Raw genomic sequence first — 17,579 nt, 5'->3', positions numbered from 1 at the left:
TTTGAAAGGCTAATTTTTCATATCTTTTATTTGGTTTATAAAATTCACATTTTATTTTAAAACATTGCAGAGTAGAAGAATTACAGTCACAATTCCTTGGCACCATGACAGCATTATTGTGGTAGTACTGGCTAGACAAGGGAATGGTATGTGAAATTCATTAAGATAATACATTCTAGGAGGGCAAATCTTGAAGATTAGAAAGTGTAGATTCACGGTACAAACTGGAAGTTTGATAACAAAATCCAACATTTAGTATAAATGGCTTTTAAATAAGAGCCCAAACTAAATGAAGCAAATTGAATTGCTGTCATAATAGCCTGACTAAAAAAGCCCAAAAATCAATGGTGATAAACAGGAGTTTTGAATAACAATTTAAAGGGGGTCTGAAAATCATGGTTTCTTTGTTGAGTGAAACCCAGCTTTGGAATTTAAGCAAAATCACATTTTAAAATTTGTACTATTTATGCACAGTTATAAAAAACACCTAGTATTTGAAATTTCATATTTGCTTATTTTTAGCAATCATAAAAATGTTAATTTATCCCATCAATACAAAACAGTTCAAGAATATAATTCTTCTCTTGACAATATTTGTTGGCATTCAAGAAAGACCACCTAAAAATCTGTACAGCAGTTCTAACTGAAGACCTCAAAGCCAACTGGATATGGAGAAAATAAATCCTCAAGTAAAATACTGATTTCATACTTTGGCAATTTAGAAAATTAATTTAAAACCCTAGTGAAAGTATATATACTCTGAGGAAAGGATCCTGCAGAATAAGGAACCCCGTCCTAGTTGGGAGGGGGTGGCCATGACTGATTCACTAAATCTAATGCTCCTGGGAGTAATCGAAGTTTCCTATCTGACCTGTTTGAAAGGTTCACAGACTTAGTTAACACCAAAGGGGGAAGAAAAGGATCTCCCAAGTGGTGATGCTGTTCCAAGGATTATACTAGAGTAACATTTTACATATTCTTGGTGTGCTACAAGTATGGTAAAATGGGATTAGTGTTTATTCAATCTTTCATGCTTGAAATAGATCATGTATTTCATGGCAGGGCTGAGACCACATCTTCATCTGCTCAAGATCCTGGCTTGGAGGCCCTCACTGTGGGGTGAAGATTTCACTCTATACATAACTGCAGTAGTGGATTGCTACACTGTCATGCTTCTTAAAAGTTACTGGAATGGAAATAAAATTTTTAAGCACTTAAGTCCTATCAAAGGTAAACTATTTTGGATTTCTCCTTTAATGCTTACAGGAGACTCAGTCAGGAGCCTGTAATCCCTTACTGTTAATAAACATTTTTTTCTGGGGATGGATTTTTTTTCTTAAAGAGGTATGAGCCCTCCCTAAAAAAGTTGCAGTTTGGCGAGTCAGGTGTAGCATATGGAAAAATGTGCAAGTAACAATGTAAAAGACTGGTTTAAACTTCCTTTCAAAACAAGGAAAAAGTTGAAGTAAAATAATACCTCTTTAACCTACTGTATCTGAAAAGTATCAGTAAATACATTGATTAGAGGAAGACTAAAAGGAAATTTTATAGGATAAAATATTGGCCTTTCCTAATGCAAAATGGGCAAAGGAAGTGGGGCAGAAAGGACAAGTAATTAAGGTTGAAATCTTAGCAAGCTAATGAAAAGTCTGTTGAACTGCAATATTAATACTTGTAAAAAGTTCAATGCATTTCTGATCTGAGAACTGTGAAGCTTTAAAGTGCATTAAGAAAATTACAGGCATTGAATACCAACTTGACAATGTTACGGAATAAAAGAATCTGAACCCCTGTTTTTAAAAAGGCCTTTACAGGATAAGGCAAATGTGTGTTAGCTCTGCTATCTGGCCTTTTTAGTGGCGTTATGTTACATGATTACATCAATTATGTATTAAGCGAAAGTTATTTTAAAGCATGCCCTGTCGAAAGTTATTTTTGAGTAACAATGAAGAGCTATTCTACAGCTTCTAATTCTCATGAGCTGAATATGTGGAAGATAAAACTGGTACCAATACAGTCTGAAAGCTGCTTAGAGGGGCTATCTAAATACATCATGTACATGGTTCATACATTAACCATTCAGTGTAGGTACTTCCTTCAGAAGGACTTAGTTCTGGAGTCTTACGGCAAATTAGACGAGCATCTCTGGATCAGCAGAGCATGACAGGAATCACAAACCCGTACTGGCTTTGGTGAAGAAGGCAAAGGCAGTTCGTTGTCAGAGCAAGCATTACAGAAAATTTCCCCACAGTTTCTACAGTGGTGCTAATAAATGGAAAAATCAAAGAAAAAAGTTAAATTAGAAGCCATGTTTGCATCAAGTCCTTTGGACTCACTTCCTCTCTCCCTTACCTTTCTCTTAGAGAGTGAGAATTCCTTTTCACAAAGTTTACAATGTGTTGCTTCTTTGTCTTTCAACCAAACCAGTCCCTAGAAGGAAGAAGCACGAATATTAATGCTCAAATTGTTATCACTAAGAATTACATATGAAAACATTTTCAGCCAAGAACATCTTGTAGGAATACAGAGAGAGAGGAATTGGAAAGGAGTCCTTTTCTTTGAGAGATACTGAAATAGCTGGAGAATAAGTGTGGGATTTGCTTCAAAATAATCTGGGTAAGGGAGAAGGGATAGGGATTGAATATAAATGAAACAAGATAGGCCATATACTGTTAAATATTGAAACTGGGTAATGGGTTAGTTTTTCCCTGTACAATTGTTTATGTTTGGACATTTCCATTATAAAATGTTAAAAATTTATTAATGGGAATTTTAAGGAAGAAAGAGGCTTAGAGATTACCTAGTCCAACAAAATTTAAGGATACATTTTCATTATGAAATGCATATGAGTTTGTCATTCTGTATACTATACACCACAGTAAGTCCTTAAAATTTGAAGAGAATTTGGAAATCAGATGTTAGAATTCATTATTTTAGAGGAGACTTCACCTTAAGTTTTTTACATGGCTATTAATTTCCCTTAAATTCTATAACAAATTTAATGGCTACTGTGTAGATGAATAGAAAATATGTATTGTCCTTAGCAGGTCAGAATTAACATGACACCTGAAATTTCTAAATTGACCCATTCTTAACCCATCTAAGATCCTGGCTAGGAACATTTTTTCCCTACAAAAGCAATTTTGTTAGATGATGCCAATTTTATATGAGAAGACCCAGGTGAAGGAACAGTCTTCAATGCTTCTGGTTAATCTCTCCCATCACGTGTTCTTTTTTAAAACAGTCTAGACTAAGCCATGTTGCTGCTGCCAAAGAACCAAGTACAGCTGACCCTTGAACAACTGGGGATTGGGGTTCCGAGCTCCACATTGACAAAAATCTGCATATAACTCTTGACTCCCCCCAAAACTTTACATTTAATAACCTACTGTTGACCAGAAGCCTTACCAGTAACAGATAACACATATACTGTATACATATTACATGTATACATATACTATTGTATTCTTACAATAAAGTAAGCCAGAGGGGGGAAAAACCTGAATAACTTAAACACACCAGTCAAGAATCAAATGAATTGTAGAATTTTTTTTTTAAAGCAAGATGGGACCTTAAAGATAATCCAATGCAACTTGTTGAACGCCATTAAAAAGGAAAGCGACTTCCCCAGTGTCCAAAAGCCACCTAGTGGAAGCACTTTGCTTCCCACCAAGCTATGCCTTAAGGGATGGAGGGCCTGCTATGAAGTAGATTTCCAAGCAGAAGTAATCTTTCTGACATCAGAGCTTGGTCTTCCAGAATTATTTTACTTTATTTTTTTTTAAGAATTATTTATTTGAAAGAGAGCATATGCAAACGGGGAAGAGCAATGGTAGAGGGAAAGAAGCAGACTCTGCTGAGCCCAGAGCCCAACGTGGGGCTCGATCTCACAACCCTGAGATCATGACCCGAGGTGAATTGAATGAAAGCTGGATGTTTAACCGACTGAGCCACCCAGGCACCACCAGACTTATTTTAATTGGACTGAACTTTCCCTTCCTGTTTCCCAAGGAGAAAAGCTGTAACACTGCAGGGGGAGGCCTAGTGTGTCCGCAGGAAGAGACCTCAGAGATCAGTACCTACAGCTCCCATTTTACAGATATGAAAACCTGTCCAGAGAGCTAAAGCTGCTTCCTCAAGGAAACCGATGTTTTTAAGCAGAGTCAAAACTAGAAGGGAACAAGCTATTGCTCTGTAAACATGGCTATTATTCTCTGCCCAATTCCAGAACGTCAGCTACCCAACTTATACCCAGCAGACAGGATATTAGAGGATCCTTCTCTGGAGAAACTCAACTGCCACAGAGAAAAGTCCTGGAAATATTAACATAATTTGGAAAGGGTGCCCAACAGTTTGCTAATTAACAGATTTCTCAATGGTGAGGCCTACTGGTCTGTAACAACCCACTCCCATCTCCCAACCACCACGCACAGGGCTTTCAAGATTTTTTGTGCCTTTATTGAAATGGGATTTTCCAACATTTGAGGAATAATAGACATGAGGTACTTGAGCCAAACAAGCCCAGGAAGGGAATTCAGAAGAAAGAATGGCAGTAGCAAAAGAAAACTTTAAAGAAACTACAATGAATATCCTCAGAGATAAAATGCAGGATGCCATTTTTAAAAGGAACGAGTAAATAAGAGCCTGATACTAAAAACAGGGTAGCAGACATAAAAATTCTCACAGAAAGTTGCACCTGAATCTAACCCAACCTTTAGATTTAACTTCCAGTTTGCAGGCTATTAAGAGAACAGAGGAATGAGTTTAAGACTACTATGAGCCAGGAGATAAAATCCAGAATGTAAGAAACTGTAGGAATAGCTATTGACCCGTCAACTGGTCAACAGCAAGAACAAAAAAAATCCAGTAACAAATATATCAATTTTCATACATATCAAAACAGAACCCCACATAGTATTTTGTTGAAGATAGACATGAATGATAAAACTATAAAGAAAAACAACATAATGATGAACACAAAATAGAGAATTATTACTATTAAGGCTGAGAATGTAATCAGGGAGCAAACATGTTCTATCATAAGCTAATCAGAGAGTATGCCAGTGTTTGCTTTTTGTTTTAAATAATAGGTGTGTTTAAGATTTTGAGAGAGAGCAGGGGGCAGGGGCAGAGAGGGAGGGAAAAGCAGGCACCCCACTGAGCAGGGAGCCGGATGCAGGACTAGATCCCAGGATTCTGAGATCATGACCTGAGCTGAAGGCAGTTAACCAACTGAGCCACCCAGGCGCCCTATGCTAGTGTTTTTAAATTGTATTTATACAGTTATATACATGGTATGTTTCATAATTAAAAAAATTTTACTGAGCTTAAATAATCACAGACATCCCTACCCATCCAAAAAAATGTGAGAGCAAAATAAAAGGCGTATACGCAGATACACAAACTCTTAAAACCTTTATCTTTTCAATTCAGCATTTTCCAGGAAGCTACCGAAGGATGCATTTCCCCAAACAAGGGAGTAAACCAAGAAAGAAGTGAAAGAGTTCAGGTAACAGGAGCTGTAACATATGAGAAGGATAAAGGGAATTCTAAGAATGGCAGCAAAGGAAAATGTCAGGAGAGCAAAGAACTCCATGAAGGATAACTCCAAGGAAAAAAGAAAGAACTAAATAATTCCGATTCATTTTGCCATGGGAAAAACTATTCATTTTGCCATGGGAAAAACTTTTTTTTTTTTTTTTTACTTATTTGAGAGCGAGTAAGAACACAAGCAGGGTAAAGGGAGAAGCAGAGGGAGAAGCAGACTCCCCAGTGAGCAGGGAGCCCGATATGGGACTGAGTCCTAGGACCCTGCGATCATGACCTGAGCTGAAGGCAGATGCTTAACCGACTGAGCCACCCAGGCGCCCCTACATAAATAAAATCTTAAAAAAAAAAAAGAAAAGAAGAAAAAGAAAAGCACGTTATAGAGGTGTTTGAAGACATAAGAAAACTCAGATGCTCTAACACAACAAAGCTTTTTAAAATTTTTTTTTTAAATTCAATTTAGTTAACATATAGTATATTATTAGTTTCAGGGGTAAAGGCAATTATTAACACCAGAAGAAAAAAGAAATAGTTGAAGAAAGAAAACATAATCATAGTATACTACACGGCCCCTCAAAGAACACCATTTAAATAGTCAAAGACCATACAGTAAATGGCTTCCATGAAAACGTTTAATTATATTGGGAGGACGGTGAAGAGCACACAGACCAGGTGAGAGTGAGCAGAACTCCTGGCGCACCATGCTAACCCGGCCGTAGACAGGTCTAAACCAGGTCTTAGATAACGAGTGACTACTGTGTACGGCCTACTATTCAGAAATAGGGAGGCAAAGCACAAGTCACAACTGAAAGAGCTGGAAGCTGCTCCCGCAGGTGGCAGGAGCGGAGGCAGATAAGGGACAAGGCGATGCACAACAGGAGGCTGCTACCATTTTGTTTTGTTTTAAATTCTAGCACTAATTGACTTTTTAAATTATTTTCACGTGACGCTTTGCTAAAAACCCCGAATGCGAAGCTGTGCGGCGGGAGGCAAGCCCACTGAGGTGCTCACAGAGACGCGCTCTCCTCCCACGCTCTGCAAAGGATTCTTGCCTCCAGACGCCTCCAGAAGCACGGCCCGAAACACGGTACGCGTCACTTTCCAGACACGTTAACCTCGGGGCGGAATCCGAAGCCGTCCGGAGACGAGACAAACTCGGGAAGGAGCGACTCGTTGCCGGTCGGAACCGCATCAGACCGGCCCAGGAACTCAGGGCCTCTCAACCAGGACGTGCTTCCGAGGAAGGAAGAAAAATTCTTCCCAAGGTCATTTCCAACACGCTCATTGCCCGGAGCTGGATCGCCGGCCCCCCGACCCCCGCTCGCGCTTCTGCCTCGGTCCCCGGGGCTCGGCAGCAGCACCCGAGGCTCACGCAGCGCCAGCTTCTCCGTCTCTAGCGCCCTGAGGAGGACGCTGTCCACCCACCTGCAGTGCTTTGTTGGCTTCTTTTATATCTTCTATTTTCAGTTTTGATCTGAAAAGATTACAAATGGGCCCATGTTTCAGTAAATATATTAAATATAGAACATCTAGCAATTAAGGTATTGGTTTTTCACAGGATATAAAATTGTACAAACTACATGATTCTAATGATCTTGGCTAGTGGGATTATGTATTTTCCTATATTTCCTAAATGTCCTAAAGCAAAAATGTCCTTTTTAAATTTAAAAAATGCTTTAACAAAATAAGAGTGGCATTTTCACGTGGTTGTGACAGTCCCAGTAACAGCCATCATTTACTGTAAGCTGACCGTGCGCCGGACATCGCGCTACATGACCTTGCATGTAAAGGCCCCTTCAATCTTCAAAAAACCCGCCCATTTCAAAGATCAATCAATCGATATCAAAGTGAAGCCTGATGAGGTTTCATCACTCATAACAGGTCAGAGAGGTAGTAACGAGCGGAAGGCCAGGATTCAAACCCTGGTCTTTGTGACGCTAAAGCCCACGTGGCAGCCATTACGCTATTTCTCTACCAGGTGCAAAAGAACGGCAAGACCTGGGAACATTAAGGAAAACAGAACTGTGACACTTTTCACCTAATTCAACTAATACTTTGAAAATACATGCTAATGAACACGCAAATTATAAATAGCAATAATTATCTGTGATCCTACTACCCAGAGAGAATAATCTACATGATGATGAGTATGTGTATATTTTTAAAAATTATTTAAATTAACATATAGTGTATTAGTTTCAGAGGTAGAGGTCAGTGATTCATCAGTCATGTAACACCCAGTGCTCGTGACAACATCTGCCTCCTTAATGTCCCTCACCCAGTTACCCCATTCCCAAGTATGTGTGCCTTTTAAATGCAATCATCATTTATATAGTTTTCCATAAACAGCTCTTTTCAGGTAATAATATATCCTGAAAGGCTGAGAGCTATTGACTTGTCATTAAGTATCTGCCACATCATTATGGTAAAATGGTTACATGGTAAATAATGAAAAATATAAAGTAGTTTATATAATTATCTGCTGCTGAACTTTCAACTTATTTCAAATTTCTCACCGCAAAAATTGTTCATTAAATTGGAATGACCAAAATATTTGTATTATTTTTCTTAGGATAACAACTTAGAAATGAAATTACTAGATCAAAAGGCACAGAAATTAAAGTCTCTGCTCCTGAGGCAGAACAGTAGGAAACTGCTTCACACTACAAGTGTTCCTTGTTCTAAGACATCAAAACAAAATGTGGGGTTTTTTTATCTGGTTCATACTTCTACAGTGGGAAATATCCATGTAAAACTACACAGATTAAAAATACAAACATAAAACTAAAATTTTCTTGGCTGAATTCACACCTACAAAATGTGCCTGAAGAAAACTGATGCTGGTAGGAATATGGCAAAAACGGGGACTGTGCGACACGGAAACCTGAGTATGGAACAAGAGTAGCTTCATGGCATTCAGTACAGAGATCGTTATGAAAAGTCACTGGTGTTGCTATATTTCCGGTTAAAATGCCTTTATTCACAAATACGGACACTGAAAACACTGCCCCTCTGATGCGAACTGCCGAGCCCCCTAAAGAAAGGAACAGCAGTTCGGTGAACACAATGGACGAGAACATCTCTCTGTCCTAGACAGGGAGGAGACAGAGGTCCGTACGATTCACCTTAGGTAGCTTTTATTTAGGAATATGTATTTAATTGTGTAAAAATATTTGACCAGGGCATGAAAACAGCACAGAGAAGGGCCAGGATAAAACACGTGGCTAGAATAAATGTGATACAATCAATGAGGACACGATAGGAAAAACATTAATAAATGATATGGCCTCTGAGGATCCTGAAACCTCTGCTTTAAGGAGGAAAAAAAATCTGTAATTTTCTTTATATGGAAAGAATATCTTTTCTTTTTCTGAACTAAAAATTCTTCTTGTTGGAACTTAAGCCTTGATGAGGATAAGAGAAAAGCTGGTTATCATCCTTCACATATTTTAAACTCAGTCATTCTAACACATATTAGTTTAGATTCTCTTCCTTGAATAACCCATCCTAATATTTCATGTTCCACATTTTCTTCAAATATGAACAGCTCATTTTCATTTTGTTTAATCCTCAAATTAGTCTCTCTACATTATAATTTATTCAGGATAATACTTAAAACCTTTCAAAATCTATTGAAAATTCTTTTTAAGCATCGTTCAAAGAGTAAATATTTCCTTAGTGAAAGTTTTTTGCTAGTTAAAATTAATCATTTACATTTAAAATCACAGGTTCAGAAAGTGAGCACGAGAGAGTAAATTTCACATCCAAGCTCATCTGACAAGAAAACTGAAATTCTGGGTGTGATAAGCAAAGGTATTGTGTAGGGGCTTTCACATACTTATTCTCAATTAGAAAAAGAACCCTTGAGGATTTTATAACTCCTCAATTTACAAATGTGGAAGTGGGCTTAAAGGTATTAAATAACCCTAAGTCACAAAGCTAGTAAACAGCAGAGGAATGCTTATTCCTTTGAGTGATACTAATGAATACTAATTTTTAAGTTTAATCGTAACTTAAAAACGCAGTCTTGAATGGTTCTTTCCAAAACCTAAATTTTCCCTTTTAGTAAAAATAAATATGGTTCATTTTATTCCAAATGACATTTATCCTCCCGCTCGGCATTTTAAATAATACCCAAATGGTCTATATAAAGCCTAAAGGCTTCTGGTAAATTAGAAGCAAAGATTAAAAAGTACTGATCCAGTCCCTCCTCATCAACAAATTTTTAAAAAGACATTCATCACCATGTATTAGGGAGGAATCTGATAGCTTATAATCACAGGAGCAGAAAGAGGAAGAATGAAAGTGTTTCACAGATCAACTGGTGTGGTACGGACAACCTCACAGGGGCCACTGTCCCTCCTCCAGCCCTGATAAAGTATTCTCCCCACTCACGAGGACTACTGTTAAAAAAGGATAAGATGGGGGGGGGGGGGGAGAGGAGAAAAGGAATTCTGACTCAAAGCTGGCCTTATGCATGTCTTAGGGACTATGGCTCCAGAAACAGCAGAGGAAAACTAATAAATCTGTGCCCTAACAATTCAAAGGCTAACAAGGAAAAAACATATCACAAATGAAGTAAAAAGACAAAAGACAGAAGATGTATAATGTATACAATTTTTCAAATCCCCTGAGAAAAAGATGAGCAATCCAACCCAAAAAAATGCACAGAATATGAAGAGGCAGTAAACTAGAAATACAAATGGAACACAAATAAACGTAAATGTTCGGGAGCACCTGCTGGCTCCGTCCGTGGAACATGCACGTTGCACGGAGTCCGTGGAACTCCGTAGTGGTTTGAGGCCCACGCTGGGCGCAGAGATTACCTGAACAGATATAGATGCTCAACTGTGCTTATGGCTAAAGAAATGCAAATCAAACCAATAAGATTTTCAACTATCACACTGGCAAAAACATTCTCTCCTACTGCTGACGGGATCTAATACTCGAGACAGAGGATAACTTGGCACTACCAGAATTCTTTAAAGCACATTCCTTTTGGCCTAGCAATCACCTCGAGGAACTTACTCTTCAGATGTACTCATTAAAGTGCATCAAGATACATCAACACACACATACAAGGATTTCACAGCAGTACTGATTACAAAAGAAAAAAAAATAGAAAGTTTATGGCACACCCACCCTATGGAATATCTTGATGTACTGATATGGAAAAACCTTAAACAAATTTGTAAGTAAAAAAAACAAACCAACTCACAAACTTCATAAGAACATGCAGACAGTAGTTACAGAGGAGTCAGGCATGTGTAAAAAAACTTAGAAAAAACTTGGTCAAAATAACCCTTGAAAACTCCTTAAATAGCCCAAAAAGTTCAGTATAGATTGTTGAGTGTATCCAACCTTGAGCAGTAATTTTCATGCAAACCAAAATTTGAGAAACAATGAACCAACCAGACTAAGAAAAAGGGAAGAAAAGTGAATTCAGAGGTGCCTGGCTGGCTCCGTTGGTAGAGCACGCGACTCTTTTTTAAGTAGGCGCCACGCTAGGCCTACTCGATGTGGGGCTTGAACTCACGATCCCGAGATCAAAACCTGAGCCAAGATCAGGAGATGGATGCTTAACCAACTGAGCCACCGAGGCACCTGAGCATGCAACTCTCGATCTCAGGGCTGTAGGTCTGAGCTCCATACTGGGTGTAGAGATCACTTAAGAATAAAATCTTAAAAAAAAAAAAAAAAAAAGTAAGGAACTAGAGTATACCATGCTAAGTAAAGTCAGTCAGAGAAAGACCAGTATCATATGATTTCACTCAGACGTGGAATTTAAGAAATGAAACAGATGAGCATAGTTGGAAGGGGAGGAAAAATAAGAAGAGAGACGGAACCAAACCACAAGACATTCTACAGTTAAGAGAACAAACTGAAGGTTGATAGAGGGAAGGTGGGTGGGAAGATGGGCTAAATGGGTGATGGGTATTAGAGAGGGCATGAGCGCTGGGTGCTATATGTAATGTGATGAATCACTAAATTCTACTCCGGAAGCCAATAACTACACCATAGGTTCAGTAACTTGAACTTAACCAAATGTAAAAAGGGAATTCAGCTATCTGAACATTGAAATGACCGTGCCTTTAATAAACTATAGTCCTTAGCACTGTGTAGGAGATGGGCGGGAAGTAACACACATTCCCTTTTACTAATCTGTTTTAATTTAAAAATTATGATTTTATATGTCAATATTATTTTTGTTGTGGGGACTGTACATTGTTGAGTCCTTGGCACTTGGAATAGTGCCTGGAACATAATACAAGCTTAGTATTTGTCAAATGAATAAAAGGGAAAATAAGGTAATAAGCACTTAGCATAGGGTCTAGGTCAAAGTGCCCACTAGGTGAATGCCCGATTAGAATCGGAATCTTGCTTATCAGACTCACAATGTAAATTGTTCTTTGAATTTACAGAAACAAAAATAGCTTTATTTTTTTTTTTAAAGCCAACTCTACCTCCAATGTGGAGTTCAAACAGACTCATGACCCCAAGATCAAGAGTCGCATGCTCTACTGACTGGGTCACCAGGCACGCCGATAGCTTTATCTCTTTGCAAACTAGTATTTCCTTTGGTGGTTTTAGTGAACTGCTCTTTCCTATGGCCTTGGAAATTGGTCTCGAGACCTCTTAATGGAATCGCATCTTTAGCAATGAAGTGTCCATTCTAGTTACGATTTCTATTGAGTTTCTTACAAATGATATATATGTGCATATATATAACAATCATACATATGAGGAGATGTTCACATATAAATTTGTTATGAGGTTCCCTAAGGTTCACTAACTTTGAGGATTGATACTTGGGAGAGGGAGGAAATTGTGCTATTTGGATTTTTAACCATATAAAACATCAAAGGGGTTTATACCGGTGATGATTATGGGCACTATAGCTTTCTTTTACTTTTCTGTGTTAAAAAAAATTATTACTATTATTAAACACGGCAGTGATACATTTAATACTAAACTAAACCTTCCAGAGCTTATCCCAGATACTTGGCAATACGTTCAATCAAGGCACAAAGATGAAGCCGCTTAACCCAAACACAGACCACGTGGAACACGGAGGAGGGTGAGAAAGAACCGCTTCTCCTTCTTTCTTTCTAGCAACCCAGTAACACTTGGTTGCAACAGAACGAACCCCGCTGCGTGAAGTTAAGCCCCAACTCTAGCATAAAACTCCCCACTTCTCACAATGCTGGCTCCTTCTCAAAACAGGCTGAAAATGATCTCACCAGATATTTTGGAAATTTGGTTTCTGTTGTTCTGGGGAAAATATATTAAATGAACTTCTGAATTCCCTAATTTGAAGAAATTAAACAAGAATCTTAACTTTCACCTACTGGAAAGCGTTTAAAGCTGAAATGTATTAAACTGAACCTAACTTTTAACAAAATCTCTCCAATCCACAGGCTTGTCTATTTATCTTTAAGGTTTTATTTGATTTTTATTTTGATAGTTCCTATCTTTCTTCTCTATATTTACACTTTTCTGCCTATGTGGTGTGGCACACTCCTACCTTTCTAAAAGTCACTGACTACACAGACGGAGGAAAAAAGAGAAATTACTCGCTAAGTTTGTTGCCAAGTTCTTGAAGAGCTTGTTCCTGTTCATGATATATTTTTTTCAACTGCTGATTTTCATCCTGGATGTTAAGGAACTCCTTCAAAACAATAAAAGACAGAAATTGCAATTTAAAAGAAATAAGCAAGAAACTCCCCATTGTATACATACCAATAATTAGGAACATATATCCTTTAGCTTTTTATAAAAAACAGAACTCTATGTCCAAGCTCTTTCATAGCGTTCCATCGACTATCACCTATTTCCCATTCATTTAATCTCCTTACTGGTTTTCTTTTTTTAAAAAGATTTATTTATTTATTGGGGGGGAGGGGCAGAAGGAAAGAATCTCAAGCAGGCTCCCCACTGAGCATGGAGCCCAACACAGGGCTCAATTCCATGACCCTGAGATTAAGACCTGACCTGAAACCAAGAGTCAGATGCTCAACCGATTAGGCCACCCAGGCGCCCCATGGTGGTGGTGGTTGTTGTTGTTTTAAAATAAACTCTCCACCCAATGTGGGGATTGAACTCATGACCCCAAGACCAAGAGTCACTTGCGCTACCAACTGAGCCAGCCAGGTGCCCCTTCTTATTGGTATTTTAAAAATGGCCAGTTATGGGGCACCTGGGTGGCTCAGTCGTTAAGCGTCTGCCTTTAGCTCAGGGCGTGAACCTAGCATTCTGGAATCGAGCCCCGCATCAGGCTCCTCCGCTGGGAGCCTGCTTCTTCCCCTCCCACTCCCCCTGCTTGTGTTCCCTCTCTCGCTGGCTGACTCTCTGTCAGATAAATAAATAAAATCTTTAAAGAAAAAAAAAAAAGATGGCCAGTATATTCTCTTTGGTATAAATATAAATTATGATTTCTCTTTTTAAGTAACTTAGTTTTCAAAGATATGATTTTTAAAGTTTTACCACCATTTACTTTTTTAAGACTAATGATTTGTTGGGTCTCATTTCTAAGATGAGATAAGGCATCTTTCTCCTTTTGAAGATCTTCCTGCAAAGTCTGCCTCCATTCCTTCTCAATCTTCAAATCGGTTTCCAGCTGCACCCTTGAATGACAAACACAAAGAAGCTTAGTACTAGTTCTCACATGACAGTTGTCTGCTTGCTTTAATAACACCATCCTTTTGATTATTTTCACTTTAGTGCATTTCTTCAGGTATTTTCTTTCATGAATATTTTTTGTAAACAAGTTCAGTAGCACAGGGTTTTCTGATCCCAACATATCAATATATTTGCCAACCACAAAAACTCCTTGCTAACCAATAATTTGTCATTTTTTTTTAAGATTTTATTTATTTATTCGACAGAGATAGAGACAGCCAGCGGGAGAGGAAACACAAGCAGGGGGAGTGGGAGAGGAAGAAGCAGGCTCATAGAGGAAGAGCCTGATGTGGGGCTCGATCCCGGAATGCCGGGATCACGCCCTGAGCTGAAGGCAGACGCTTAACCGCTGTGCCACCCAGGTGCCCCAATAATTTGTCATTTTTTAATTCTGTGTACATAAATGCTGTATGAGCATAGAAAATGCCTGGAAGGGTAAACCACACTATAAAAACTGGTTGCATCTGGGGGGAATGAAACAAAGGAGAAAAATGTGAAGTTTTAATTATTGACATTTCTGTGCCATGTGCAAAATTTTAAAACAAACTATTGTTCTGATATAAGAATTACAGCCACCACTAAATCAATTAAACATCGGTCACAGAAAAATCAACCCTGGTACTGAGTGTTACTTTACAAATTGCTGACAGGACAGATCTAAGACCAAAGAGACACTGGAGGAAAACCCATGCTGCCTGGAAATGCCCCTTCACATTTAAAGTGCTGCCTCATCACTCTAACAGCAGCATCCGGCAAAACAAAGTAGTCAAATTCCTACCCTTCGGGATACCGAAAAGAAATCATTTTGCAAATTATTGCTCATAAGAAGGTATAACAGATGACACATAAACAAATAATGTTACAATTTCTAATACTTTATTTTTTTTAATTATTTATTTATTCGACAGAGAGAGAGCGAGCGCACAAGCATGGGGTGCAGCAGGCAGAGGGAGAGGGAGAAGCAGACTTTCTGCCATGTGGGGAGCCTGATGCGGGGCTCGATCTCAGGACCCTGGTATCATGACCCAAACCAAAGGCAGCTGCTCAACCAACTGAGCCACCCAGGCGCCCTCTAATACTTTAAATTTTAATAATATATAATATTGAGACTATCACAATATATTATTTTAATACTCCTGTGTTAATATTTTGATTACTTTTGTTTCCTCATAAAGTTAGCATTTCCATCTAGAGCCACATTATTTTTCCTTGAAGTAAATTTTAGATTTTATAATTGAGGTTGAAGAGAAGAGATACCCCTAAATGGAATTTACAAACTGTTGAGACATACTATTTCACTACAAGTAACCAAAGTCTGGAGTGCCGTGAGTGGCCTCATCATCCAGAATCAGAAAAAAACTGATTGAAAAAGCAAAGGAAAAATATTTTTAAGTTATTATAAATACACTATCAAAATACACATTGACCACCAAAGGCAGAAACCATAAAAAAAAAAAAAGGAAAATATAACTATTTAAAAATTTAAAATGTCTAAATGAAAAAACCACTATAAACAAAGTTTAAAAACAAACAGTAAATTTAGAAAATATTTCACTGTATGTGACATACCCAGAGTAAATAAACAAGAACTCTTACAAATAAATATTAATAAGCTGAACACTCCTAGGGAGAAAAGCAGATGATACAAACTGGCAATTCACAAAATAAAGAAATACAAGAGGATCTCACCAATAATCAAAGATATGCAAACTCAAACGATAAAACACAATTTTTCAGGCTAAAAGATTCCTTTAGCTTAACTGATAAAATGGTGTAGACCTAAATTAATTAACATGATACACTGCCCATGACATAGCACGTGCAATAAACGAGACACTAAAGAGCACATAGTACGATCCTCTCTAAAATACATAAAAAACATCTACGTATACCAAAAACAGGGATAGTCATCAAAATGTTAAAAAAAAAAAAACCTACAATTTTTATTTTCTTCACATTTTCCTACATTTTCCAACAGCATGTAATTTCTTTCATAGTCAGAAATAATAAAGTTATTTCCATTTTAGGAGAAAAAAAAAAGCAATTTGTTTTTCTTGGACATAGTGCCAGCAGCCCCTTTCTACAGAAACAGCTTCAATTTTTCTGAGCCATCGGGGATTCCCCTGATCTCCACGCTACTCACATGTCCATGTGCTACATGGCACATGGCACCGACTGAGAAACGAAATTACTTTCATGGTTTTAGCAGAAACAAACATCTTCTCTCTAGAGTTGTCCTCAAGATTTATTGACTAGGTTAGCCCCATAGCAGTAGGAACCCCAGAAGGCAAAGAATAACATGGTGATGATGCCCTGAGGCTTCTTTTTGCCTCCTACATAGCTCAGAGTGGGTGTTGAAGAAGCCCACTACCTGTAATGGATACAGACGAAAGAAAAAAGAAAAGAAAAGACAGAGAAAGAAAGAAAAAAGTCCCAAGGAAAGCCTGCTCTCTCTTGCTAAAGAACTGGGAAAAAGTAGCCTAGCCTTGATAGAAACCTTTTTGACAATAAACGCCCTTTTCTAGCAAAACAAAAAACAAAAAAACCCAGAGGAAAAAACCATAGGCCCCCAACCACTGTCAACAAAGGCCAAGTGGGGAGCTTAGATTTCCATCCTCACCTGGCAATAATAAAGTGTCTCTCCCAATCCCCAACATGGTAGTATCAGAGAATGCCAACTGGCAAGCCTGGACTTTTACTACTGTCCAGCACCTTCTCTTATGGTGACCACATTGGGAACCTGGACTTTTAACCCCACATCAATAACAAGGTATTTCTCACCCTCCCCAGGTCAGTGAAAGCCAAGTGAGAAGCCTAGATTTCTACCCCTGCCCAGTGAAGTGAGGTACCTCTGCCTCTCTCCTCCAGAATGGTGTCAGCAGAGACCAAGGCAGAAGCCTGGACTTCCACTCCTACTTGAGAGTGACAAGGCACCGCTCCTCTTCTCCACAGTGTCAGCAGAGACTGAGTGGAAAGCACAGATTTCAATCCCTGCCCAGTAGTTAAGCACCCTTCTCTGTCCTGTCCAGAATGGTTCTAGTATTCTACTATCTCCACTTGGTATAAAGAGTCAGTGTTGGGGCACCTTGGTTGGCTCCACGGGTTAAGTGTCTGACTCTTGGTTTGACTCAGGTCATGATCTTGGGGTCACAGAATCAAGCCCTGCATCTGGCTCCATGCTCAGTGTGGTGCCTGTTTGGGATTCCCTCTCCCTCTGCCCACCTTCTGTCCTCTGCTTGTGCTCTAAAATAAATAAATCTTAAAAAAGAGAAAGAGAGAGAGAGAGAGAGAGAGGGAGACAGCATCTATATTCCCCTGCTGATGTGGTTTCAGAGGAGAGCTGCTGAAATTTA

At 38.6% G+C, this 17,579-nt stretch overlaps 1 protein-coding gene across 5 annotated transcripts in view; it reads right to left on the bottom strand.

Annotated features, from left to right (window-relative positions):
* Positions 1-10: 10 nt before the first annotated feature.
* Positions 11-17,579, bottom strand: part of RUFY2 (RUN and FYVE domain containing 2) — a 46,551-nt gene continuing 28,982 nt past the window's right edge. For all 5 annotated transcript variants that reach the window (XM_045783710.2, XM_045783712.2, XM_045783706.2 and 2 more), the window contains exons 14-18: positions 14,042-14,171; positions 13,122-13,216; positions 6,973-7,021; positions 2,353-2,430; positions 11-2,265 (exon numbers count right to left, since the gene is read on the bottom strand). In XM_045783710.2, coding sequence (XP_045639666.1) covers positions 2,122-2,265; positions 2,353-2,430; positions 6,973-7,021; positions 13,122-13,216; positions 14,042-14,171 — 496 coding nt within the window. In that variant the 3' untranslated portion in view covers positions 11-2,121. The remainder of the gene's footprint in view (positions 2,266-2,352; positions 2,431-6,972; positions 7,022-13,121; positions 13,217-14,041; positions 14,172-17,579) is intronic.

This window comes from Ursus americanus, chromosome 6 (genome assembly GCF_024610735.1).
Source record: "Ursus americanus isolate L20-20 chromosome 6, mUrsAme1.1.p, whole genome shotgun sequence".
Lineage (NCBI taxonomy): Eukaryota > Metazoa > Chordata > Mammalia > Carnivora > Ursidae > Ursus > Ursus americanus.
The sequence above is the reverse complement of the archived record's forward strand: the minus strand, read 5'-3'. Positions and strand labels throughout refer to the sequence as shown.